Here is a 24,675-nt window from a genome sequence, read left to right as displayed (position 1 = left end):
GAGCACGATCCAAGTGATGGGAAGATTGTAAAGTAAGAGCAGCATAGAGAACCCCATTTCCTTACATGGAAATGGGTGAACCATTTCCTCTGCATCAGAGCTGGGGTGTGCTAACCCTTCCAGTCCTCCCAGGTTTTCATATTGCATCTCTGCTCCCTGACCCAGTATGTGGAGGGTGAATGTCCAAGTCACTGCTGGAAGCATGTTCTGACTGAAAGGACACCTGGAGTGCTACCAGCAAACTGCTCACAAACGGCCTCTCATTTTGTAGGTCTGTTCTCTGCATGGCTGGGCTGTTCCTTGTGCCTTGCTGAAGTTGTGCCATATGGAGCAAATGCTTCAACGTCTGTCTGTGTGTCTGCCTGACCGTGCAACCCAAAAGCTTTCTGCAAACAATGCTCTGCAATCATCATTTTCATGAGTTGGGGACCGTCTCCAATATGGGCTTTTCTCCACTCTTCCCAGGTTGTGTTTTTCTCTCCCTTATCTCTCAAAGCATAAGGAGGCATCACCGGGAACCTGGAACTGGATAGCTGCTGCTGGGGAGAAGGTGGCTGGAAGCGATTGCAGGGTTATACTCTGCATGTTCTGTCTCCCCCATATGTGACACTGGGATCTGACTTAGCTTTGGGCAGTTCAAAGTGTGACAAGAACAAGGAAAAAAGTGTCTCTCATCTGTTCTTTCTCTCCCTGCTGTGTAGCCAGCAAGAGTTTGCTGGCTTGCAAGGAAAGAAAGGGCAATAGCACAAGATCTGAATGGAGACAATAGAGCTGAGCATGCTGTCCTAGCAAACCTCCTCTGCAATGAGGGGACCTGGAATCTGGAAAAAATGTTCAACTTTTACTCTCCTTCTTAAGGCAAGCTGGGACAAAATCCTGAACCTGGATCTCAACCCAGCCCTGTGGGTTTCTTTAAAAATGGCATGTTTGTGAGAGCCTGTCTGGAGGTGGTGTGCTCACATATGTGTGTGTGTGCAGTTCCCAGGTGAGTAGCAGTGCTCCCAGGGTTGTGTGAGTCGCACCTTGTTCTTGCTGCTTGCCTTGCTGTTTTCTAGGGCTGACAAGATCCTGACTAACGGCAGTCACTGCTGCTTAATGAGGAAGCAATTTAAGGATAACCTTTGCTAATTAACCAGCAGAGAGAATAAGAAATAAACTGTGAAATAGCTAACTGGCTAACAGCCAAAGGGTCTGTCAGTTGCAAGAAAATGACACCTGGAACAGCAATGGTGGCTCCAGACTTGCCCCTGGACAGAGTAGTGGAAAGTCAGACATGAGAGGAAGTTGTGGTGCTCCTCATGACCTTTTCCCTGCTTTGTGCCCAGATACCACTCTGGTTATGCACATAGGATCAGGTGTTCAAGAGGAGATTGGATGTGGCACTTGGTGCTGTGGTCTAGTCATGAGGTCTGTGGTGACAGGTTGGACTCGATGATCCTTGAGGTCTCTTCCAACCTTAGCGATACTGTGATACTGTAACTCTCCAGGAAGGGTAGCTTGATTTCTATAATCAAGCCCCACTTCTAATTAAAACCTTGGGAGACACTTTTATTCAGAACTTTGATGGAAATATGAGTAACTACTTTAATATTAAAGTGTTTCACAGAATCATAGAACAGCCCAGGTTGGAAGGGACCTCAAAAGATCACCTGGTACAATATTTTGTGGGAAAGGGAGCCTACTTGAGATTATCAAGCACCATGTCCGGAAATGGAAACCCCGTCATGTCCCTGGGGAAATTGTTCAGTGATTGATCATTCCCAATGTGAAAGATTTCTTTGTTATATTAAGATGAAACCTATTCCAATGTAACTTGTTGAACAGTGTGAGACCCAGTATCAATTCCTGAGTGACTCCAATTGTTACAGGCTGCCAGCCTGAATAAAATCCATTGATCGTTGCCTTCTGCATGTGAATTGTGAAATAATTTCCTACTTAACTCATGGACTACCACTCCAGTCTGCATCTGGACAGATCATCGAGGAAGAGGTGGTGGAAAACAGCTTTGCTGAAGTGGAGGTAAACATCCACTGCTCTCCCCGCATAGAGAGAAAAAAAGTTACTTTTATTGTAGAAGGTAATCAGGTTTGTCTGGGATAACTTGCCTTTGGTAAACCCATGCTGGCTTTCCCCAGTCACCCGCTTAATTTGGTTTGTGAGGGTTTCTGGGAAGACTCGTTCTAGTATTTTCTCAGGGTCTGGGCTAAAACTGTTGGGCCTGCAGCTTCCTGCATCCTCTTTTGTGCTCTTCTTGTAAAGAGCTCAAATATTTACCATCTTCCATTCATCAGGGACATCCCTTCACCTCCACCACTTTTCGAAGGTAACAGTCTCACACCACTGCCAGCCACTGCTCTTAACACACTCGGGTGAATTCCTTCCTCACTGCTGACAACAGTGTTTTCATCCTTTGTCATGCCTTACCTCAGGAATAAGGAATAAAAAGCACAATAAAGGCATAAAAAGGGAAGGGACCTTTAAAGGCAATCTAGTGAACTCCCCTGCAGCAGAGCAGGGACATCTTTAATCAGATGAACTCGATCAGGAGCCCTGTCTCAGCCGAGCAGCACTGGGTGCTCTCTGGGGCACGCCCGCTGCCGGCAGCATGGTGCGCCTTAGAACTGCGGCGAGGGGGATGCGAGGACAGCCTTCAGCCCCACGATTCCTACGGCGAGATCGCGCAGCTCTGAACACCCTTAAGATGGCACCATAAGGTGCAGACTACATTTCCCAGCGTGCCGAGTGCTAACGTGCCGCTATTCCCGGCACCGCTTGGCGCCGCCGGACTGCACGGCGCGGCCTGCTGGGATTTGTAGTCTGCGCGGCTCCGCACCCAGTGGCGGCGTTCCTGGTTTCCGCCAGCCGGTGCGTGTGCAGGCCTGCTCGGGGGAAAGAGGTGGCTGGGCTGCGGCTGAGCTCCGGGAGGACTGTAGTGAAGCCTCCGGGAGGTGGGGAGGGACCGCGGCTTGCGGCGTAGGCCTTGGGGCCCAATGCGGCGTGGTGGTGGGCCTCTGCGGGCCGGCGAGTGGCCCTGGAGGACGGTGGGGAAGCTACAGCCTGCAAGGTAGGGGCCAGCACCTCAGTGGATTTGGGGACTGGGGAGCCTGGTGCATGAGAGAGGAGCAGGACGAAAGATGAGCCTCATTTCTTACAGGGTGGTGAGGAAACTAGGTCTGAGTGCTGGATGAGGCCGGTCGCCCCCGAGGCGTGGAGCAGGGAGTAGGTGGAGTGAGGCCAGCTTCTGGGAGGTACACTGGGCGTCAGGTCCTGGCATTTTCACGAGGGCCTTGACCTGCGAGTGCACCTTTCTCAAGGCAGGAGCTGGCGCTGCCTGTTGGGGTTCAGTACGTATCTGCTGTATGCCGTGAGATGCCCGAGAACTGGAAGGTGATCAGGAAAGGTGAGATGGTGGTTTTATAAGTTCTGCTGGGATTTGCAGAGAACAGTGCTTAGCACTGTAGCAGAACAGGAGTTTTCTCTTTTCTCCGTATGTTTTAGCTATGTGGGAGTGGCTTGTGAGGCCCCAGCAGTAGTTATCAGCATATGCTTGCTGATAATAGCTCAGTAGCGGTCTGACAGCTTTGCTGTACCACCAGGTTTTTGTGTAGGATCAGTTATCATAATATGTAGTCACTAATAATAGTGAGTTATTAATATGACTTTAAGGGGGAACAGAGCTTAAACTACTGTTTGTTTTGTTGTTTTGTGGGTTTTTTGTAGATTAGCCTCGATTCCTGCAAAGAAGCAAGGGCCTCTGTGATTAATTCCCAATGCCGTTTTGATTCAGATTTACGATTGGAATTGCTGAAGATGTCTTCGGGCCTTACAGAGGAACAAAAGAAAAGAATCGAAGAGAACCGCCAGAAAGCCTTGGCTAGGAGAGCAGAAAGGGTAGCAGCCCAGAGAGGTGGGCAGGTGGGGGTGAAGGAACAGAGTTCAGGCCATCAGAGAAACTTGAAGGAAGAAAATGATCATGTCCGGTTCGTTAGGCAGCATCAAAAGAATCCAAACAGTCTTGTGGAGCAGAAGAGCTGTCTTCAGAAGGATTATAGTCATTACACTGCAAACCAACAGATGGCTGGCTCACATGGAGAGCAGCAAAAGAATTGTTCAGAGGTCTCGGAACAAGCAAGTGGCATTAAGCAGTTCCCTACAAACATCTCAAATTCTCTAAGCTATTCCCATAAACACTTGGATGCTGGTGGTCAGGAACACGGACAAGCTTTAATTAATCTTGGTACATTCCAGCAGCCCAAAAGCTACTCTGCTTTCAAAAAGCCTACAGAGCAAACTTATCCTAGATTAATTGATAACAGGCACCCTGATGGTAATAAAGATTTACAAAGTCAGAACGAATCTGCTGTAAAATGTGTTTTGCCACCAAGCAGTGCAACGCCAAGCAATTTGGAAACGCTGATAAACTCAAGCAGGGCAACTGACAGAGAAGGGGGAGCTGGTGCCTCTCAGGCCACTGGTAGGATTCAGAAGCTGATCAGCTCTCCTGGTTTGGGCTCTACCTTTGAAGCTGCCTCTTGCAAGAAAGCAAATAGCATTACGAAAGGAAAATGTGTGAAGTACGGGGAAGACCGATTCCAGGTTGAAATAGGGTATAATGCTGACCTCATAGCTGTGTTTAAGACAATACCAAGCAAAAGCTATGGTAAGAATTAATTGTTTGCTCAGATCTGTATTTTATGTTGGATCAAAGTTTCAGCATCTACTGGAAATGTTGCTCTGTGCTTTTAGAAGTGCAGCTTTTGCTGTGGTGGGAATATGTGATACTAATGGGGGATTGGAAAAGTAAAGACAGCCCAAAGAAATTCTGGGCATAAAGAGTGTGAACTTGGATTTAGCCAAGGAATCAGAAGCCCTGCTTTATGAGCAGTGATTTGCAAAGTTTAGTGATGGCAGCTGTTGGTGTCTTTTGGGAGTGAAGGAAGAGAAGTTATTCATAAACAGGTGTGGGAAAATGGGTCACTTCAGCTATAATTTGGAGTTGATGAGCTGATTCTGTAAACTGAGTTAACAGAGCAGTGGAATCTCTGTCTTGCACCTTGTTTCTGATATTTTCTCTCTGCCTTTATTTGTTACGTTCTACTTTTCTTTCCCCTCCATGAGTTGCTGTGCTCTATGAATGCCTGCTGAATTACTCTGCTTGTAGCAGTGATGTGCCCTATGGCTTTTTTGGTTGTCGTGTAGCTGTGAACTTGGGCATTCTATTTTTCAGATGCATATCAAACAGTTTGCATGAGTAGGTTACATTTTCTTCTACCTTGTATGAACATGTCATGGCAGTGCTTGTTTCTACCCCAAATGATTCATTTCTGCCCTGTTCTAGATCCTACTCTGAAAAAATGGAATTTCAGACTGGAAGACTACAGCTGTTTCAGTAAGTAAATGGATTATTGAATGATAAAATAGATTCCAAATTTTTACCCCCGTTCCCCTGCTTTCCATCATTGTTATTGAGCTTTGTTATTGACTGGAGTAATAAAAGTAGTGCTACTCAGACATTCATAGTATCATAGTATCAGTCAGGGTTGGAAGGGACCACAAGGATCATCTAGTTCCAACCACCCTGCCATGGGCAGGGACACCCCACACTAGATCAGGCTGGCCAGAGCCTCATCCAGCCTGGTCTTAAACACCTCCAGGGATGAGGCCTCAACCACCTCCCTGGACAACCCATTCCAGGGCTTCACCACTCTCGTGGTGAAGAACCTCCTCCTCACATCCAGCCTGAATCTCCCCACCTCCAGCTTCATTCCATTCCCCCTAGTCCTATCACTACCTGATAACCTGTGCCTTCCCCAGCCTTCCTGTAGGCCCCCTTCAGATACTGGAAGGCCACAATTAGGTCACCTCAGAGCCTTCTCTTCTCCAGCCTGAACAGCCCCAACTCCTTCAGTCTGTGCTCACAGGAGAGGTGCTCCAGCCCTCTGATCATCCCTGTGGCCCTTCTCTGGACACGTTCCAGCACGTCCATAACCCTCTTGTAATAGGGTCTCCAGAACTGAACGCAGTACTCCAGGTGGGGTCTCACCAGAGCTGAGTAGAGGGGGAGGATCACCTCCCTTGACCTGCTGGCCACACTCTTTTCTATATCTAGCTCATATTTTTTTAATTAATTAGCTAATTATAAATAACTTAATCTTTCACGTGGTCTAAATGCTAAGCACAGGTTTAACTTTTTCTGCTGTTGCTGATTTTTTTTCAGCAATGAGCAAGCCTGATCACAGGAAAAATACCTGCTCTGCAGGTAATTCACATAAATCTGGACTGAGAACAGAGTGTGTTCCACTGGCTAATGCTTAATTTCTATGTCTGATCATGCATTTTCTTTTATGAACAACTTCTCTTTCTTTAATTTGATCAGAAAGGGAAAAAGAATGATTCTCTAGGGCTTTGAATAAGCCTGAAAGACTGAAAATGGATCTACCTTTTTTGTTTTTCTTTTTGGTGAAATAAGAAGGATGATTTTTATACTTACTTATTTTTTTTTTCCCCTGTCATTCTATTCTGGAAAGATTGAGAGATGATAGAAGCAAATGCTTCAGGTAAGCTTTTCAAAAGCATGTTGTGTTGAGGCAAGTGATAAATCACTATTGATTTCAGTGGGAACAGAATTAGGCCTGTGTTGAGCACTTTGAAAAACCCACAGTTGAGTGCTGGTATTTTAGCTTCCCATGTGGGTTGCCACACATCTATAATTTAAATGCTGCTGGTTTTCTTGAAGTGTATCAAGAACAGATAAGAGCAGAGTCTCTGCACCAAGGAGCTTGCAAATGAAGAGGATAGTTTTTAGAAATCAGATATTTTTTTCCTCTTAAAACTATCAAATACACGAGTTCTCTGTGTAAAATACCTGTTGACAAGTGAAGACAATATGTGATCAACACTGGACAATAGTATCAAAGGAAGGAATATCCTGAGAAGTGGGAACTGACTTTAAAGTGCCTTAGTTTGAAGTTTTCTAAGTGTAAAATAATGATTTTAAAACTTCACACAGTTAATTTTGAAGTTCCAAGGAATCTTGTCCTGTGTTACATTTTTTCCCCTATACTATAAATTCAACACACAGTCAAGCCTAGAAACAGATATGGAAATAAAATAGTAAAGTATTTGTGGGTTTTCCTTCCCCACTTTCAGTATTATTTGTGGAGGTGAGATGTAACTGGGCAGGGCTAAACCAGTAGCATCTAAAAAACCCCTTGATTGGTGCCTAAATTGGTTGTTCTGCTTTAGTCTTCACAGCGCCCGGCTAGCTCAGTCGGTAGAGCATGGGACTCTTAATCCCAGGGTCGTGGGTTCGAGCCCCACGTTGGGCGCATTCCTTTTGGGAACAACTCAGGTGGCTCAGTTGGTAGCGCATCAGACCCTTAATGGGAAGGTCTTGAGTTCAAGCATGCAGTGGGCAGTAGTGTCTTCCCTACTCTAGTCATGAGGTTTGTGGTGGCAAGCATGCAGTGGGTTGTAGTGTCCTCCCTACTCTAGTCATGAGGTCTGTGGTGACAGGTTGGACTCAATCTTTGGGGTCCCTTCCAACCTGAAATCTTTACAAATTACTTTCACTCGATGCTTTTGAACTTTGGCGTAGAAACCTCAGGTGCTTGGGTTTATTCTGGAAGTCACTTTAAAATAAAGTTGGATGAAAACCAAATGGCTTATTTATTAACTGGTTAGGAAGAAAGTGCCTGATTTTTTTTTTCCCTCCCTTTTCTTGCCTTTTCAAGTCATAACTACCGACCTTACGTTGTGTATGTAGTTTTTTTGCGTAACAGTTAATTAGACTACTTAAAAAGTAGTGCCGGCACCCAAGTGCTGAGTGCTGCAATTTGGCCACAGCAACCCCATGCAGAGCTACAGGTTGGGGTCAGAGTGGCTGGAGAGCTGCCAAACGGAGAGGGACCTGGGGATGCTGATCGACAGCCACCTGAATATGAGCCAGCAGTGTGCCCAGGTGGCCAAGAAGGCCAATAGCATCCTGGCTTGTATTAGGTATATTGTGGCCGGCAGGAGCAGGGAGGTCATTGTGCCCCTGTGCTCTGCATTGGTTAGGCCACACCTTGAGTACTGTGTCCAGTTCTGGGCCCCTCAATTTAGGAAGGACATTGAGACACTTGAGCGTGTCCAGAGAAGGACAACAAGGCTGGTGAGAGGCCTTGAGCACAAGCCCTATGAGGAGGGGCTGAGGGAGCTGGGATTGCTTAGCCTGGAGAAGAGGAGGCTCAGGGGTGACCTCATTGCCCTCTACAACTTCCTGAAAGGTGGTTGTAGCCAGGAAGGGCTTGGTCTCTTCTCCCAGGCAACCAGCACCAGAACAAGAGGACACAGTCTCAAGCTGTGCCAGGGAAAGTTTAGGCTCGAGGTGAGGAGAAAGTTCTTCACAGAGAGAGTCATTCATCATTGGAATGTGCTGCCTGGGGAGGTGGTGGAGTCACCATCCATGGAGGTGTTCAAGAGGAGATTGGACGTGGCACTTGGTGCCATGGTCTAGTCATGGGTCTGTGGTGACAGGTTGGACTCGATGATCCTCGAGGTCCTTCCAACCTTGGCAATACTGTGATACTGTGAAAAAGAATCATAGTGGGTCACGATGATCTTTGAGGTCTCTTCCAACCTTAGTGATACTGAATACTGAATGATGTGCAACTTGATGCTCAGAGGAGTATATTCCCTTGAATTTAGTCTAAACAGGCACTGGATAGGGGAGCTTGCCTCTCTCTCCAAATACATGGATGCAGAATATGCTTAGAGTTTCCCTGCTCTTGGGTCTGTTGGACTCTGAAGATGTTTATGAATCTTAGTGTTACTCTACTTATGAGTTGGAGTCTTGGGGAAGATCATCACTATTTTGGTGATGAATAAATACAAGAAAAAATGGTTCTTGTTCCTTAACCATCACACTTCAGCTATAATAATAAAGAAAATACATGGATGTAGATTGGCAGAGGGGCACAAGGAAAAGTCAGTCATTATTAGGGTGGATAGCTGTGGTCTCAGGCTAACAGCTGTAAAATTCTATGTCCCTTCACTCCCCATGCTGTGGCATCATGACAGAGGTGCTTGCTAGTGATTAGTAAGAGAGTAATACCGATGGCTCGGGGGAAGTACAAATCTAACAGTAAGACACAGCAGAATTAAGGAGAATGGATTTAAATAGTAACAAAGGGGATTTAGAGTTTTGGACTAAACTCATTCCTGATATCATTCTTACAGTCCTGTGACTATACAGCACTCCCCCTAGGTTAGATTGCATATTAGACATTGATGTGAGGCACAAGGCATGAATTTTTAGATCTTTCTCCCTTGCTGTTTGCAGAAGCACCTTCCTGTCTCTACAGGCACATGCTGTTGATCGCCGTGCCCCTGTCCCTCTGAGTTTAGAAATGACAACGCTGCATGGGTGCAATTTACTGCTGAATGTGGGTTCTGCAGATTGCTTCCCCTTGTCTAGTGAGCCATATTTTGGGATTGCTGACAGGGAGCCTAATGCAGTGACAATGCTGGACAGGCCCTTGTTCACCTATTGTGACATGTTCCCTCTGCCCCTGCTGTATTTTTTGTGGAAAATCCCACCAGCCTGCTCCTCCAGGCCATCAGTTTCTGTATTATTTGTCCCTGTGAGTGAAAGCAGGGAATCATCTTTCCTGTTAAACTTCAAGGTACATGGCTTGCTTGTCATCCTCTTGTCCTTTCTCTTCCCAAAGCATCACATGCATCTTCCATAGCTATATTCTTTGGTTTTAATTCTTTCCTCTGTATCTTATGCTTTTCTCCTTAGTGGAAGCAGCAAATCGACTTCCGTCAGTAATTCTGGCACCGCTGGAAGGGGAAAATGCAGTTGGCTTGGCATCAGCCTCTCTTTGTGTTGGCAGAAGGGCTGATGTGAATTCCCTCTTGAAGATGTGTAAGGACTGGAAGAAACCCTCAGCCCTTGTCAAAGGGAAGTGTGTACTGATCTCTCGCTTGCGGTTTGAGGTTGATATTGGGTATTCTGCAGAAGTGATTGGAATGTTCAAACAGATGAATTCCAGAAATTATGGTGAGTCTCTGGTTGTTTCTGCTTTATTCTAATGATGTTGTTGGGGCTGCTCTTGGAGTGCTGTGAATGCTTCAGAGGAGAGAGATTGTGAAGCTACATCCTGCTGAAAAAGCATGAGAGGATGTGCTTTGGAGAAGGTATTGAGAGCTTCTGTAGTTTGGTACAGCGTTGTATCTGTGTTCTGCACTTTATTCTGTGCTGGAGCATGTCTTCTGGGCTGTTAGCCAAGGTGATATTTCAGGTCTCAGCATGATTACATTTACTGTGGAGATGGGATGTGCTGATAATTTTCCAGCAGTATGGAGAACACGCATAAGTCTTTATCAAATACAGCTGGGCATTCTCATATTTCTTCTGCTTTATTGTGGTGTATAATGGCTGCAACTGCCTGAGTAGATTGAGTTTACTAGCAGCTCTACTGATGTTTTTGAGGCAAGTGGGACTATAGAGCACTTCCTAAGTTGGCATTAAGATTTCAATGGGGAATATCACATTTTCTCACATTACATGTGAGAAAATGAGGCACAGAGTGATGAGGTGACCTGTGCATTGTCACAGCAGGCCAGTGGCCACATGGGGAACAAATCCTGGAGCTCTTGTTCTTTGGGCAGGATTCCACCTGGCTCATTGTGTCTTCAGCTGACTGTGAATTGACTCTGCTTTCCATGGACATTGTAGATAGATGCTTCCCATGGAGAAACCTGACAGACAAGTTCTGGTATTCATGCTACATTTTGGGACTGAGGAATTTCCTCTGTACCTTCCTGAGTGTATCTGTAGGGTATAGAGGGACATCTTAAAGCTGTTGTGTTACTGACTGAAGTCAGAGTTTTTTTGGTTAACAAATAGGAGCCTTCATGCACATTCTTCAACTGTTCTTGCAGTGAAGAGAAGGTGGTTGCCAAAATCCTGGGACAACTGGGTTCCTTATAATGGGTCACTAGGGGAGCTGACCTTGTCTTGCTCTGGTGCTTTCACAACTTCTGTATGTGTGCTTATACTTTTAAGTCTCCTTCAAACTGTTTCCTTAAGATGAAAGCAAATAGAGGAAAACTGAACAAAGTAAGAATTCTTATAAAGCACTTCTGAAATGCAGAGGATGTGGCTGGATAGCCATATCCTTATAGACAGATTTCGGTCTCCTAATGAACACTGTCATAAGTTTCTTTTTCAACTGTTGCAGATAAGAACACCAGAAAGTGGAATTTCCTTCTGGAGGACTATCCCAAACTAAGTAAGTAGCTCTGTTTTCCTGTTTTCTAGGAGGCAAATGAATTCTATTTTCATTTCTCAGGCTAAGCCTTCTCATTCTGGGCAGATAAGCTGCTAATGAACCATGAAGCAGGTGTCTTCCTCTTTTGTCAGACATTTGCACTGTTTGCCCAGACTCAACTGTATACACGTGCAATTTTCATGGCAGTTCTTTGTGGGCTTAACAGGAGAGTGATTCTATTGTGTCAGGTTCTGCACTGAGTTTCTGTGCCATTGCCTAGAGCACATGGCTGTATTTACTATCACAAAGTTGTTTTATTGCTTATAACTTCCAGCAGTGCTACTTGAAGGAAGGAGTTGTGGGAGAATGGATTCCTCTGTTCCCACTTGGTGAATTTGAAGATGTTGGCATAGTGGCTGCCAGAGCTTCCTGTCTTTACAAAAATCCTGTCCTGAGCGTTGTGCTCTCTTACCCTCAGTGCCAGTCCACCTTGCCCCCCTTGGTGTCTATATCAATTCATAAGCAATCACTTCTTGTTTAGAAATCAAACATATACTAGGCTGTTTGACTTCCAGCATTGTAAGTAGTGTGCACAGTATTGTGCTGTTCCTTTTCACACCCAGCAAACTTTGGTGTGCAAGTCAGAACACTAGTTTTTCAAGTCAGTTGATGATTTTTGTAACAACCAGTTCAGCCACAATAACAGCCTGGGTGCTATGTAGATGATTTTTATCAGTCTCATATGTTACTATTCAGACTGCCTCCATAGCTGGATCAATTTTGAGGCAAAAAGAGTTGCTTGTTTCTCTACAAGAAGTTTGTAGATCTGCTTGTAGCAGAGGCATTCATACTTTACTAAAATGCTTCGGTGCTGATGGATGCTTAAAGGAGAGCTTAGCAAAAAATCTTCAGAATATGGCATCATATTTTCACTTGCAAGTGGAATCTAAACACACGGTGTTGCTACAATGTTGATTTCTTTGTAGAAGTTGACCAGTAGACTCTTGTCTTGATGTATCAATAATGCTATTGAAACTGACTCACTGAAGTGAAATGTGGAACTGTGGTTTGTTTTGTATTTCTTAAAAAGTGACTGTCCCTCTACAGAATAATCTAGTCTCAGCAGCGTGCTCCTAGTACACCTACTTATTAGTTGTTCATGTTAGTTAAGTTTATGGAGTGCTTTGAGATGAATATCACTATGCAAGTCCTAAGCATTATAATAATTATTTATCATCCCTGTTGGCCTGATGTGTTTGATGTGAGGGTGTGTAGCTGTGGGGTTTGATTGGAGTAAGCTTCAGAAAGATAGTAAGGTGCTCTACATATGTCTTCAGGAAGTGTGACTGTTTCAGAGCTGAAATGCTGTTGTTCAGAGTACTTTTTCTTCAGCACGGCCTCCTGCTTCCACAGGTTACCAAAGGAATGGAATGGAATAGAATAGAATAAACCAGGTTGGAAGAGACCTTTGAGATCATTGAGTCCAACCTATCAACCAACACCATCTAATCAACTAAACCATGGCACCAAGCACCCCATCCACTCACTTTCTAAACACCTCCAGTGATGGTGACTCCACCACCTCCCTGGGCAGCCCATTCCAATGGCCAATCACTCTTTCTATTAAGAATTTCTTCCTAACATCTAGCCTAAACTTCCCCTGGTGCATCTTGAGACTGTGTCCTCTTGTTCTGGTGCTGGTTGCCTGGGAGAAGAAACCAACCCCAGCCTGACTACAACCTCCCCTCAGGTAGTTGTAGACAGCAATAATGTCTCCTCTGAGCCTCCTCTTCTCCAGGCTAATCAACCCCAGCTCCCTCAGCCTCTCCTCACAGGGCTTGTGCTCCAAACCCCTCCCCAGATTTGTTGCCCTTCTCTGGACACATTCCAGCAAGTCAACATCTTTCCTAAACTGAGAGGCCAAGAACTGGACACAGTACTCGAGGTGTGGCCTAACCAGTGCTGAGTACAGGGTCAGAATGACCTCCCTGTTCCTGCTGAGCACACTGTTCCTGATACAGGCCAGGATGCCATTGGCCCTCTTGGCCTCCTGGGCACACTGCTGGCTCATGTTCAGCCTACTGTCAGCCAGCACCCCTACGTTGCTTTCTGCCTGGCTGCTCTCCAGCCACTCTGACCCCAGCCTGTAGCACTGCATGGGGTTGTTGTGACCAACCTGTAGAACCTGGCACTCTAGATGTGTTAAATCTCATGCTGTTGGACTCTGTCCAGCCTGTCAAGGTCCCTCTGCAGAGCTCTCCTACCCTCTAACAGATCAACACCTGCCTCCAGCTTGGTGACATCTGCAAACTTAATGATGATGGACTCAATACCCTCATCCAGAAAGCACATTTAATGGATTGTCTCTGATGTTACATGTCTTAATAACATTGGTAATGGTTGTAGGGCTGAAAGGCATGTGGCCTTGTAGAAATGCCAGATCTTGAAAACAAGCTTGCATGTCTCGGTGGCGACTATTGTGAAACCATGGGCTTGGGATGTTGACAGGGCTGAATTTTGGTGATGGTCTTTCACAACTTGCTGAAAGGCCATTTCATATGTTGCAAAGGGCCTGACCCTGTAGCAAGTGCTGGGCAGTCTGCACAAACACGATTTATGTCAGTCTCTCGGCTGTGCTGGTGGGCAGTTGTGTACATCACATGAAGTATCAGAGTATGATAGATTTAAGGGTGGGGAGGGGGAGGGGAATTCCATAAATTGTCTTTCAGAGTGTAATTTATGAGGGCATTTAAGGCTTCTAGCACGTGCCTTTTCGAAGAGGACCGTTTGTTTTGTGCCTGCTCATCTACCTACGTCAAAATAGGAAAGACAAAAAGCATTTCAACAGGCTGCTTGCCATTTCCAGCAGAGATACCCGTTAGCTGGGAACTGTTTGTGGAGGTTAATATCTCTTTGCCTAGCTGCTCAGTCATCTTTGTATAAAGGTCACTTCAGTAAAAGATGTCTCTTGGATGAATCATGCCGGTGGCAGATATATCTTAATCAACTCTCCCAGCTCATGTAAAGAACAATAGCAACAGAATTATCAGTGAGCAAATTGTAGCAATTATACTAACACATAACTCTGTCTGCGAGTGTAATAACAAGCTTGTGCTGTACTTTGGGTGGAGAGAGTTCCTGTGACTGAAGAAGTATAAATTAAAGCTGCAGAGTTTGAAAAAAGTTTGGTGATTACCCAACCACAAATGGAAATCTTTTCATATGTATATTTCTTGGAATGGCTTTTCCCCTTCATGTGGCAGGGGTCCATCCTGCTGCTTTCCTCTTGGAGATAACTGAAATATAAATGCCTAACTGAATTCTGGAGATGGGTTTACTGCTGGTAGAGTGAATTCCTACTTCAGCTCTTTTGCAAACAGAGTTAGAATAGAGTAGAGTAGAGTAGAGTAGAGTAGAATAGAATAGAATAGAATAGAATAGAATAGAATAGAATAGAATAGAATAGAATAGAATAGACCAGATTGGAAGAGACCTTTGAGATCATCGAGTCCAACCTGTCATCCAACACTATCTAATCAACTAACCCATGGCACCAAGTGCCCCATCAAGTTTCTTCCTAAACACCTCCGGTGATGGTGGAGTTGGTGTGTATCTTCCTGACTTCATAAACAAAACAGCTACTAAATAATTCAAAAAATAAAAATAAAAAGCTGCTTCCTGCAATAAGAATCTGTGCACAAGCATTTGTGTTCATAGTACAGTGGTATCTTCTGGTTTTGATGATTAAGCATGTTTTTCTGATCCCAGCCCACTGTATGCTTTGAACTGGTACTTGTTTTCATAGAAATTTACTGTTGGATTAAAAAGAAACACTCCACTTTTATCTTTTTTGGGGGTGGGATAGAGATGCTGCAGGAAGGAACTGAGATGAGACTGTCTAGCAGGACAGTTGCTCTGATGCTTTGCTGCTTGTGGTGCATTAGTAGCAATCATCTCAGAGTGAAGGCGCCGGGCATTCAGGTTTTTATAACCGAGTCTGAATATGAGGGGAGGGGTTGTGGTTCATCATATGATTCTGAAATAGACTTGAGGAAAAAGGCCAGGCCAACACCTGTGCACGAGGGAGTGATTTCTTGAGCTGTTTCAGGATAGGAAATAATATTGTTGATGAGGCCAAGGGTTAGGGCTTGATGCCCATAGTGTAAGTTGTGTGTATGTTGCCCCTTCTGATAATAAATTACTCTGTTCTTTGCAGTGGAAATGTTACAGAGCCTTGTGTCAGTAGAAGTAGAGCCGCTGCCTGAGGCAGTAATTCAAACCTTTGCTGCTCAAATACAGAGATCTGCGTCACAGACAGACACTCCTGATGCTGACCTTTCAGTTGTGGACTCCAAAATTGTGTCAAGCCTTATGCCTTTTCAGCGGGAAGGTGTGAAGTATGTCCTTTTTGCATGCCGTTAAGAGCTAGTCCTCGACTGGAATTGTGTACTTTATATTGATGCCCAGGCTGCATTCTTTTGGGGGTGGGAGGGTGTTTTTCTTTGAGTGACACATCTGTTTCTAGCTAGAATTCCTCATCATGAGTCAGAAGGAAAGTAGCATTTTGCTGGTCTCATAAAACTGTTCAAATGATGCATCTCTGATCTGCCTCTTGTGATTCAGTAAGTGCCACATTGTCATATGATTTTTTTTATTTTGTAAGGTCATATTCTTTTCCTCCCTAAGTAGATCTGTTTTGTTGTTGTTGTTTTTAAAATATTAGCTACACATGGGAAAGCTCCAGGGAATGGGATCTGTGCCCTGAAAGACTTGAAAATTATTAATTATACATCAACTTAAAAATGGCACTGTCCCCATGGTTGTTAGTTGTTGACTTCAAGGTGCAATCCAGGGATCTCTCTAGTTAGTGGTATTAAAGTGACATTGTTTTTAAGTAATACTTTCTTAGCCCAGCCAAGATGAATGCCTGGGACAGCATGTGATCATGGAAAGAATGTGCTTTAAGTAATCATAAGACAGAATAGAATAGAATAGAATAGAATAGAATAGAATAGAATAGAATAGAATAGAATAGAATAGAATAGAATAGACCAGACCAGACCAGACCAGACCAGACCAGGTTGGAAGAGACCTTCAAGATCATCGCATCCAACCTATCATCCAACCCACCTACTCAACTAAACCATGCAACCAAGCATCCCATCAAGTCTCCTCCTGAACACCTCCAATGATGGTGACTCCACCACCTCCCCAGGCAGCCCATTCCAAGGGGCAATCACTCTTTCTGTGTAGAACTTCTTCCTAACCTCCAGCCTAAAGCTCCCCTGGTGCAGCTTGAGACTGTGTCCTCTTGTTCTGGTGCTGGTTGCCTGGGAGAAGAGACCAACCTCTGCCTGTCTACAAGCTACAGTATTGGCACTACTCCTCATATGAAATCAGTCCCTAAGGACTGGGCTGAACCACTCTGTTCAGGAGGTTCGAGGCATTGAGAGATTTGTGAGTAGTGCTCACTTGTGTTAAGACTAAGGGAGAAGTTCAAGGTTTACTGCAGAATCCAGATCACTTCCAAGTGATCCATGTTATCGGTTTGGTGATGAGTTGTGCTCATCTTGGCTGTCAGAACAGATAGTAACCACTCTTTACTTATTTCCATTCTCTGTTTCCCCCAGTTTTGCAATTTTAAGAAATGGACGTTTACTTCTCGCGGATGACATGGGCTTGGGCAAGACCATCCAGGCAATCTGCATTGCTGCCTACTACCGAAAGGAATGGCCCTTGCTGGTGGTGACTCCTTCTTCTGTGAGGTTCACATGGGCAGAGGTACTGGGAGCTTGAGTGTGTGCAGGTTGCCACTGGAGCGCATATGTGATGGCTGTGCTGTGTTGCGCTCTGAACAAGTTACAGTGTAAAGAGGATGTGTGTTAAGGGGAAGAATCTACACATTATACTCATTTGGAAACTTGATGGGGGGGAAGTTGCTTGGCATTGGCTGTGTGGTGCATGCCTGTTTTCTTTTATTGGCAAATTTTCCTTTTGTGGTCCAGGTGATGTGTTGGAAAGAGGGGGATTAGTATGTTAGTATCACCAAGGTTGGAAGGGACCTCAAAGATCATCGAGTCCAGCCTATCACCACAGACCTCCTGACTAGACTGTGGCACCAAGAGCCACATCCAGTTCCCTCTTGAACACCTCCAGTGATGGTGACTCCACCACCTCCCTGGGCAGCACATTCCAATGACCAATGACTCTCTCGGTGGAGAACTTTCTCCTCACCTCGAGGCTAAACTTCCCCTGGTGCAGCTTGAGACTGTGTCCTCTTGTTCTGGTGCTGGTTGTCTGGGAGAAGTATCACCTCTGACCCTCTGTTAAGGTTGTTCCTGCATGTGAACTGGCTCCAGGGGGTAGGTTGTAGACAGGCGGATGATGGTCTTTTCTCCCAGGCAGCCAGTACCAGAACAAGAGGACACAGTCTCAGGCTGCGCCAGGGGAGGTTTAGGTTGGATGTTAGGAAGAAGTTCTATACAGAGAGAGTGATTGCCCATTGGAATGGGCTGCCTGGGGAGGTGGTGGAGTTGCTGTCATTGGAGGTTTTCAGGAGGAGACTTGATGGGGTGCTTGGTGCCATGGGTTAGCTGTTTAGGTGGGTTGGATTGGTTGATGGGTTGGACGCTATGATCTTGAAGGTCTCTTCCAACTTGGTTTATTCTATTCTATTCTATTTTACTTACCTATGTCAAAGACAGTAGTTAGTTGTGTTCAAGCAATTATCTTTTGTATTCAAGCCCTTCATAGCAATATTTGTCAATCTCTTGGCTGGAATGGAAGCCCAGATGCTGGGATTCTCCACTCTGTTCAAGCAGCCCCATAATTGTCATCATTAAATGTCTGTCAATATACATCTCCTGGTCTATCCACTATGTGCTGCTGACTCTTCCAAGTCCTTTACTGATGTTGCTTAGAACACCAGGAGAGCTGGTATGGATGGGAAATGTATCTTGAAATGAGTCACTGCTGTGGCTTGAACAGAGGCTATTTGCTACAGGCTAATGAAATATTCACTGTGGAAGAAAAAGGTGTGCCAGAGATTTTAGGTCAATAATTTCATACCTGAGCAGGAAGGGGTGGGAGTTCAGCTTTCCCTGGAACATTGCATTGATGAGAAGTGTATTGATTGAGATATGCTGACTTTGTGCAGTAACCAGTTTGCTAGAGCATCTTGTGTTTTGTCACATCCCATAGTGCAATAAAACATTAGGTGACTTGAAGCGTATTTACTGAACAAGAGAGTGATATTCATTGTGTTTGGTATTTAAAAGGCCTGTAGACCTCTGGGTCAACAGCTAATCTGAATCTGCAGCTTCTGTGGGATACCTGTTAGGGACAATTTGGGGCCTGATTTCCTGAAGTACTGGGCACCTACAGCTAAACTCCTACATCTTGCTTCAAGAGATTTAAACAATATGAAGGGGTTTTGTTTTTTTGGGTTCTTTGGTTTGTGATTTTGTTGTTGTTGTCTGGATCTTGGGGGTATTGTTTGTGGTTTTTGTATTGTTCTTGTTCAGGTTTTTTTACCTTTGAGTACTTAAATTTATTTTCCTTCCTTTACTCCCCACTCTTCAGGAGGCTTGTTATGGGAGATGTTTTGTTAGGACATCTGCTTTAGAAAGATCTCTGTTGCTTTGTGGGTATGTGAAGGATGCCGGTCGAAGAAACATGTGCCTCAGGAAGTGATACAAGGTGGAATTTATTATGGCCTGTAATCTGCTCAGGTCATCCTTGCACAGATGTGTTTTACTGTAATGGTAGAAGCTTTTATAGTGTCTCTGGAGCCGAACTGACAGATACTGTCTTCATCTTAGAGCTGTCAGTGTTTTATTTTGGCTTTCTGGGCTCAGGCCAGTGAGTGCCTTCATATTCAAGGTGCCATAGGAAGCTAGCAGGAAGATGTGAAGTACTCTTGGGTGAGAAGTACTGCAGTTGTATGCATCTGGAGTTTGGCATTGTAACTTAATTAACGGTCAGAGCCGTTTCAAAGAACTTCTTGTAGACACAGTTTAGCATCAAGTAAGAAATACAGAACCACTCTTACATTCTGAATTAGTCACATGCCCTTTATAAAAGGAGAGGGCAGTACAGCTAGGAGTTTGCACATACTTTCCCATTGCTGCTGCCTTTGACTTGGTTGGGATCTAACCTTGATTGTGTGTTGGCCCGTTTTGGTTGTAAATACTTAATGTAAGTGGTGAAGGATAATTAATTGTTAGTTTCTCACATTTAAGTCCTGGCTGCTGCATGTGGTTGCTGAAGAGAGGACATGAGTGACAACTGGGGGATTTCCACAAGTGAAGTGCCTAGGAGCAGAGATTCTATTTCTCATCCCCACTTGGGTACACTTGGGATCAGATCCTGACTGCTAAAGCCCCAGTTCTCTGCAGAGCAACATCAGCAGAACTCAAATGTTGCAGAGAGTTTGATGTCATTTGGGATACAATTACAAGGGAAATAAATGGTGGGTGCTCAGTAGCTAACAGATGGGTTTGGGGGAGGATATCTTGCTCTGGTGTGTGGAGCATTTCAAGAGGTTGATTTGAATGACTATCACCACATGTATTTCAGCTGCTGTCATAGAGCAGCTGGTGTGTTGTCAACTTGATCTTTTCATTTTGTTTGTTTGAAGTTGTTTTTTAAAATAGTTTAAGAAGGGGGATGCTGAAAGGGTTTTTGTTGATCTGGATGGGTTGTACTTCATCCTCACTGTGGAGTAAGCATTACTGTAATGAGAGGTCTTGCTGCTTAGAAATTGGAGTTTCATAACCTGAAGTCTTCTGTTGAATGGGATAGCTAAATTTCCCTGTCAGTGGTAGTCACTGCATTCTCTGGCTCTGAGCATAGCAGGTAACATTGTCATGAGGTTATGCACATTTCTACTACAGATGAGAGGGCTTTTTCAGTAAGAAGCAAGAATAGAGCCTGTTTGAGTCTTCCTAGCTGTAGAAGGTAAATTTGGCCTTTTAGCCTAATTTCTGATCTTCATTTTCCTGTTACTTGGGTTGTTGCCTTAGGAAGGATAGTTAGTCTTACTGTGCTCCTAGATGATTTCTATTGGCAGGTGGGATGGCTTCATGTTCTTACTTTATTTTATAAGGATGCTCATGAAGTTCTTTGGGATCCCAACAGAGGACATAAGCACCAGAATGCAATTAATTGCTTTCCTCTTCCTCCAGGCATTTCACAGATGGCTTCCATCCTTGAGTCCAGGTAGCACCAATGTCATAGTGACTGGCAAGGACAACCTAACAGCAAGCTTGATCAACATTGTCAGCTTTGATCTCCTCAGCAAGATGGACAAGCAACTTAAGAACACTTTCCAAGTAGTTATTATTGTAAGTGGTACACTAGAATGTCAGAATTATTTATATGCTGCAAACGGGGTAACCTTAGTGTTTTACAGCAGAGAAGTGTGAAGTGGGCATTATTTAGGACTGAAACTACCTTGCAGTTGTGGCTGTGGTCACAGCTGTCTTCTTGAGTAGAAGCAGGACATTTCTCTGAAACCTAGTAGAGTTTAATTCCCTTTTCATTCCTGAGGCTGTGTTTTCTCTTCTACTGATTAAGGTACCTCTGATTTCATTGTGGTTTGGCATGTCCTGTGCTGGAGAGAAAGGTGTTTAATGTGGTGTGTCAATACAATAGTCTTCAAATTGTGTATTTTTAAGGAGGGATTGGACTTCAGGATGATGTTACTGTTTATCCAGTAAACCAGATAACCTCTCAACATCGAGTATGTGGACAAAGCACAAAGAAATCTGCCCTTGCTTGTGTTCCACTGATAATCTGCAGTAAGCCTTCTTTGATCACTTGTATTTTTATTTTTTTAAATAAATTACTTCAAAATCCATTTTTAACCTTTTACACTGACATGGTAAAAGGCATTTTCCTGGGCTTTAGTTACTAAAAGTTCAAAACATCTGGTGTTTCATAATCAGCTTGTATCAAGAGAGGCCTAAAGTACATATATAACTTACTAAGACTGTTTGATGTTCTCAGTCTATTGTTCAGAACACATATGCACTTGTCCCTAAGATCATGACAATTACAACATAATAATACTTTTGTTTCTCAGCATCAGATGGGAATGTGGGAATAGATGGAGTTCTTTAGAGACCAAACTATTTTTTTCCCCTTCCCACTCTCTGACAAGACATTCTGTCATGGTGGAAATGCAGATTGTTACTTTTGTGTGCTTGGAGTTGAAGGGACTTAGGCATTGACTTGACTTAGACTTCAGCAAGGAGCTCCTGGACATGCTGGCACACAAAAAGAAACTCTACAAGGAGTGGAAGAAAGGACAGCTGGAATGGGGAACATATCAGGAAGCTGCCCGAGCAGCAAGAGACCTGGTTAGAAAAGCTAAAGCTCAGTTAGAATTAAATCTAGCCAGGGACATCAAGGGGAACAGTAAAAATTTCTGTAGGTATATTAATGGTAAAAAGAAGACTGAGGAAGGTGTGGGCCCCCTGAGAAAGGAAACAGGTGATCTGGTGACAAGTGACATGGAAAAGGCTGAGGTTCTCAATGACTTCTTTACCTCAGTCTTCACTGGCAAGGGCTCCAGCCACACTCCCAGGATAATGGAAGATAATGGCAGGGACTGGAAGAAGGAGTGAGTGAATGTCAGGTTCATGACCATCTGAAGAACCTGAAAGTGTTCAAGTCCATGGGACTCAATGAGGAGATGCTGAGGGAGCTGGGATTGTTTAGCCTGGAGAAGAGGAGGCTCAGGGGTGACCTCATTGCCCTCTACAGCTTCCTGAAAGGTGGTTGTAGCCAGGAAGGGGTTGGCCTCTTCTCCCAGGCAACCAGCACCAGAACAAGGGGACACAGTCTCAAGCTGCGCCAGGGGAGGTTTAGACTCGAGGTGAGGAGGAAATTCTTCACCGAGAGAGTCATTCATCATTGGAACGGGCTGCCCAGGGAGGTGGTTGAGTCATCGTCCCTGGAGGCGTTCAAGAGGAGATTGGACGTGGCACTTGGTGCCATGGTCTGGTCATGGGGTCTGTGTTGATAGGTTGGACTCGATGATCCTCGAGGTCCTTTCCAACCTGAGTTGTACTGTGATACTGTGATATACCCACGGGTGCTGAGGGAACTGGCAGATGAGGTCACTAGGTCGCTCTCCATCACATTCCAAAAGCCATGGCAGTCTGGGGAGGTCCCCACTGACTGGAAAAGTATCACAGTATCACACAGTATCACTTAGGTTGGAAAGGACCTCGAGGATCATCGAGTCCAACCTATCAACACAGACCCCATGACTAGACCATGGCACCAAGTGCCACGTCCAATCTCCCCTTGAACGCCTCCAGGGTCGATGACTCCACCACCTCCCTGGGCAGCCCGTTCCAATGCCGAATGACTCGCTCGGTGAAGAACTTCCTCCTCACCTCAAGTCTAAACCTCCCCTAGCGCAGCCTGAGACTGTGTCCCCTTGTTCTGGTGCTGGTTGCCTGGGAGAAGAGGCCAACCCCTTCCTGGCTACAACCACCCTTCAGGTAGTTGTAGAGAGCAATGAGGTCACCCCTGAGCCTCCTCTTCTCCAGGCTAAACAATCCCAGCTCCCTCAGCCTCTCCTCATAGGGCTTGTGTTCAAGGCCTCTCACCAGCCTTGTTGCCCTTCTCTGGACACGCTCAAGTGTTTCAATGTCCTTCTTAAACTGAGGGGCCCAGAACTGGACACAGTACTCAAGGTGCGGCCTAACCAGAGCAGAGTACAGGGGCACAATGACCTCCCTGCTCCTGCTGGCCACACTATTCCTAATGCAGGCCAGGATGCTATTGGCCCTCCTGGCCACCTGGGCACACTGCTGGCTCATATTCAGGTGGCTGTCGATCAGCACCCCCAGGTCCCTCTCTGTTTGGGAGCTCTCCAGCCACTCCGACCCCAGCCTATAGCTCTGCATGGGATTGCCGTAGCCAAAGTGCAGCACTCGGCACTTGGACTTGTTGAAAGCCATCCCATTGGACTCTGCCCATCTGTCCAGTCAGTCGAGGTCCCTCTGCAGAGCCTTTCTACCCTCTAACTGACTAACATCTGCCCCTAACTTTGTGTCATCTGCAAACTTGCTGATGACTGACTCTACCCCTTCATCCAGATCATCAATGAATATGTTGAAGAGGACAGGGCCCAGCACTGATCCCTGGGGGACACCACTGGTGACTGGCTGCCAGCTGGATGTGGCACCGTTCACGACCACTCTCTGGGCCCGGCCCTCCAGCCAGTTCCTAACCCAGCACAGAGTGTAATGGTCCAATCCACGGGCTGACAGCTTAGTCAGCAGTTTGCTGTGGGGACGGTGTCAAAGGCCTTGCTGAAGTCCAGGTAGACCACATCCACAGGCCTCCCCACATCCACCAGACGGGTCACCTGATCATAGAAAGAGATCAGGTTGGAGAGGCAGGATCTGCCCTTCCTGAATCCATGTTGGCTGGACCTGAGCCCTTGGCCATCCTTCAGGTGCGCAGTTATTGCCGCCAGGATAATCTGCTCCATCACTTTCCCTGGCACTGAGGTCAGGCTGACCGGCCTGTAGTTTCCAGGTTCCTCCATCCGACCCTTCTTGTGGATGGGGACCACGTTGGCCAGTTTCCAGTCATCTGGGACCTCACCTGTGAGCCAGGACTGGAGGAAAATGATGGAAGAGGAAAAGAGGAAACATAACTCTTATTTTCAAGAAGGGAAAGAGGGATGACCCAGGGAACTATAGGACTGTCAGTCTCACCTCTGTGCCTGGTAAGATCATGGAGCAGATCCTCCTGGAGGCCCTGCTGAGGCAAAAGAATAATGAAGAGGTGATTGGGCACAATCAGTATGGCTTCACCATGGGCAAATCCTGCCTGACAAACATGGCAGCCTTCTATGACAAGGTCACAGCATTAATAGATGGAGGCCAAGCAACTGACGTCATTTGCCTGGACCCAAGCAAAGCCTTCGACACTGTCCCACACCACATCCTGGTCTCCAGGCTAGTGCAGTATGGGTTTGATGGATGGACCATTCAGTGGATAAAGAACTGGCTTGATGGCTGTACCCAAAAGGTGGCTGTCAGTGGGTCCATGTCCAAGTGGAGTCTCTCAGGGATCAGTACTGGGACCAGGCTTGTTTAACATCTTTGTTGGCAACATGGACAGTGGCATTGAGTGCACCCTCAGCAAGTTTGCTGATGACACCAAGCTGTGTGGTGCAGCAGACATGCAGGAGGGAAGGGATCCATCCAGAGGGACCTTGACAGGCTGGAGAGGTGGGCCTGTGACAACCTCATGAGTTTTAACAAGACCAAGTGCAAGGTCCTGCATCTGGGTTGGGGCAATCCCAGGCACTGATAGAGGCTGGGCAGTGACTAGCTCAAGAGCAGCCCTGAAGAGAAGGACATGGGGGTGCTGGTGGATGAGAAGCTTG

The 24,675-nt window shown here is 45.6% G+C and overlaps 1 protein-coding gene and 1 non-coding gene across 6 annotated transcripts in view; both read left to right on the top strand.

Annotated features, from left to right (window-relative positions):
- Positions 1-2,836: 2,836 nt before the first annotated feature.
- Positions 2,837-24,675, top strand: part of SMARCAL1 (SWI/SNF related, matrix associated, actin dependent regulator of chromatin, subfamily a like 1) — a 43,995-nt gene continuing 22,156 nt past the window's right edge. Inside the window, exons 1-8 of one of the 5 annotated variants that reach the window (XM_068138910.1) lie at positions 2,837-2,865; positions 3,721-4,660; positions 5,339-5,389; positions 9,785-10,045; positions 11,229-11,279; positions 15,475-15,655; positions 16,889-17,039; positions 20,444-20,602. In XM_068138910.1, the coding sequence (XP_067995011.1) occupies positions 3,811-4,660; positions 5,339-5,389; positions 9,785-10,045; positions 11,229-11,279; positions 15,475-15,655; positions 16,889-17,039; positions 20,444-20,602 (1,704 nt within the window). In that variant the 5' untranslated portion in view covers positions 2,837-2,865; positions 3,721-3,810. The other 4 variants (XM_068138908.1, XM_068138907.1, XM_068138909.1 and 1 more) reach the window with 4 other exon arrangements.
- Positions 7,256-7,328, top strand: TRNAK-CUU (transfer RNA lysine (anticodon CUU)). Its single transcript has one exon. It is a non-coding gene; the product is annotated as a tRNA-Lys (tRNA).

The sequence above is a fragment of the Melanerpes formicivorus genome, unplaced genomic scaffold (genome assembly GCF_026170545.1).
Source record: "Melanerpes formicivorus ecotype bairdi unplaced genomic scaffold, bMelFor1.0.p_v2 SCAF_5, whole genome shotgun sequence".
In the NCBI taxonomy this organism is placed as follows: Eukaryota; Metazoa; Chordata; class Aves; order Piciformes; family Picidae; genus Melanerpes; species Melanerpes formicivorus.
The sequence above is the reverse complement of the archived record's forward strand: the minus strand, read 5'-3'. Positions and strand labels throughout refer to the sequence as shown.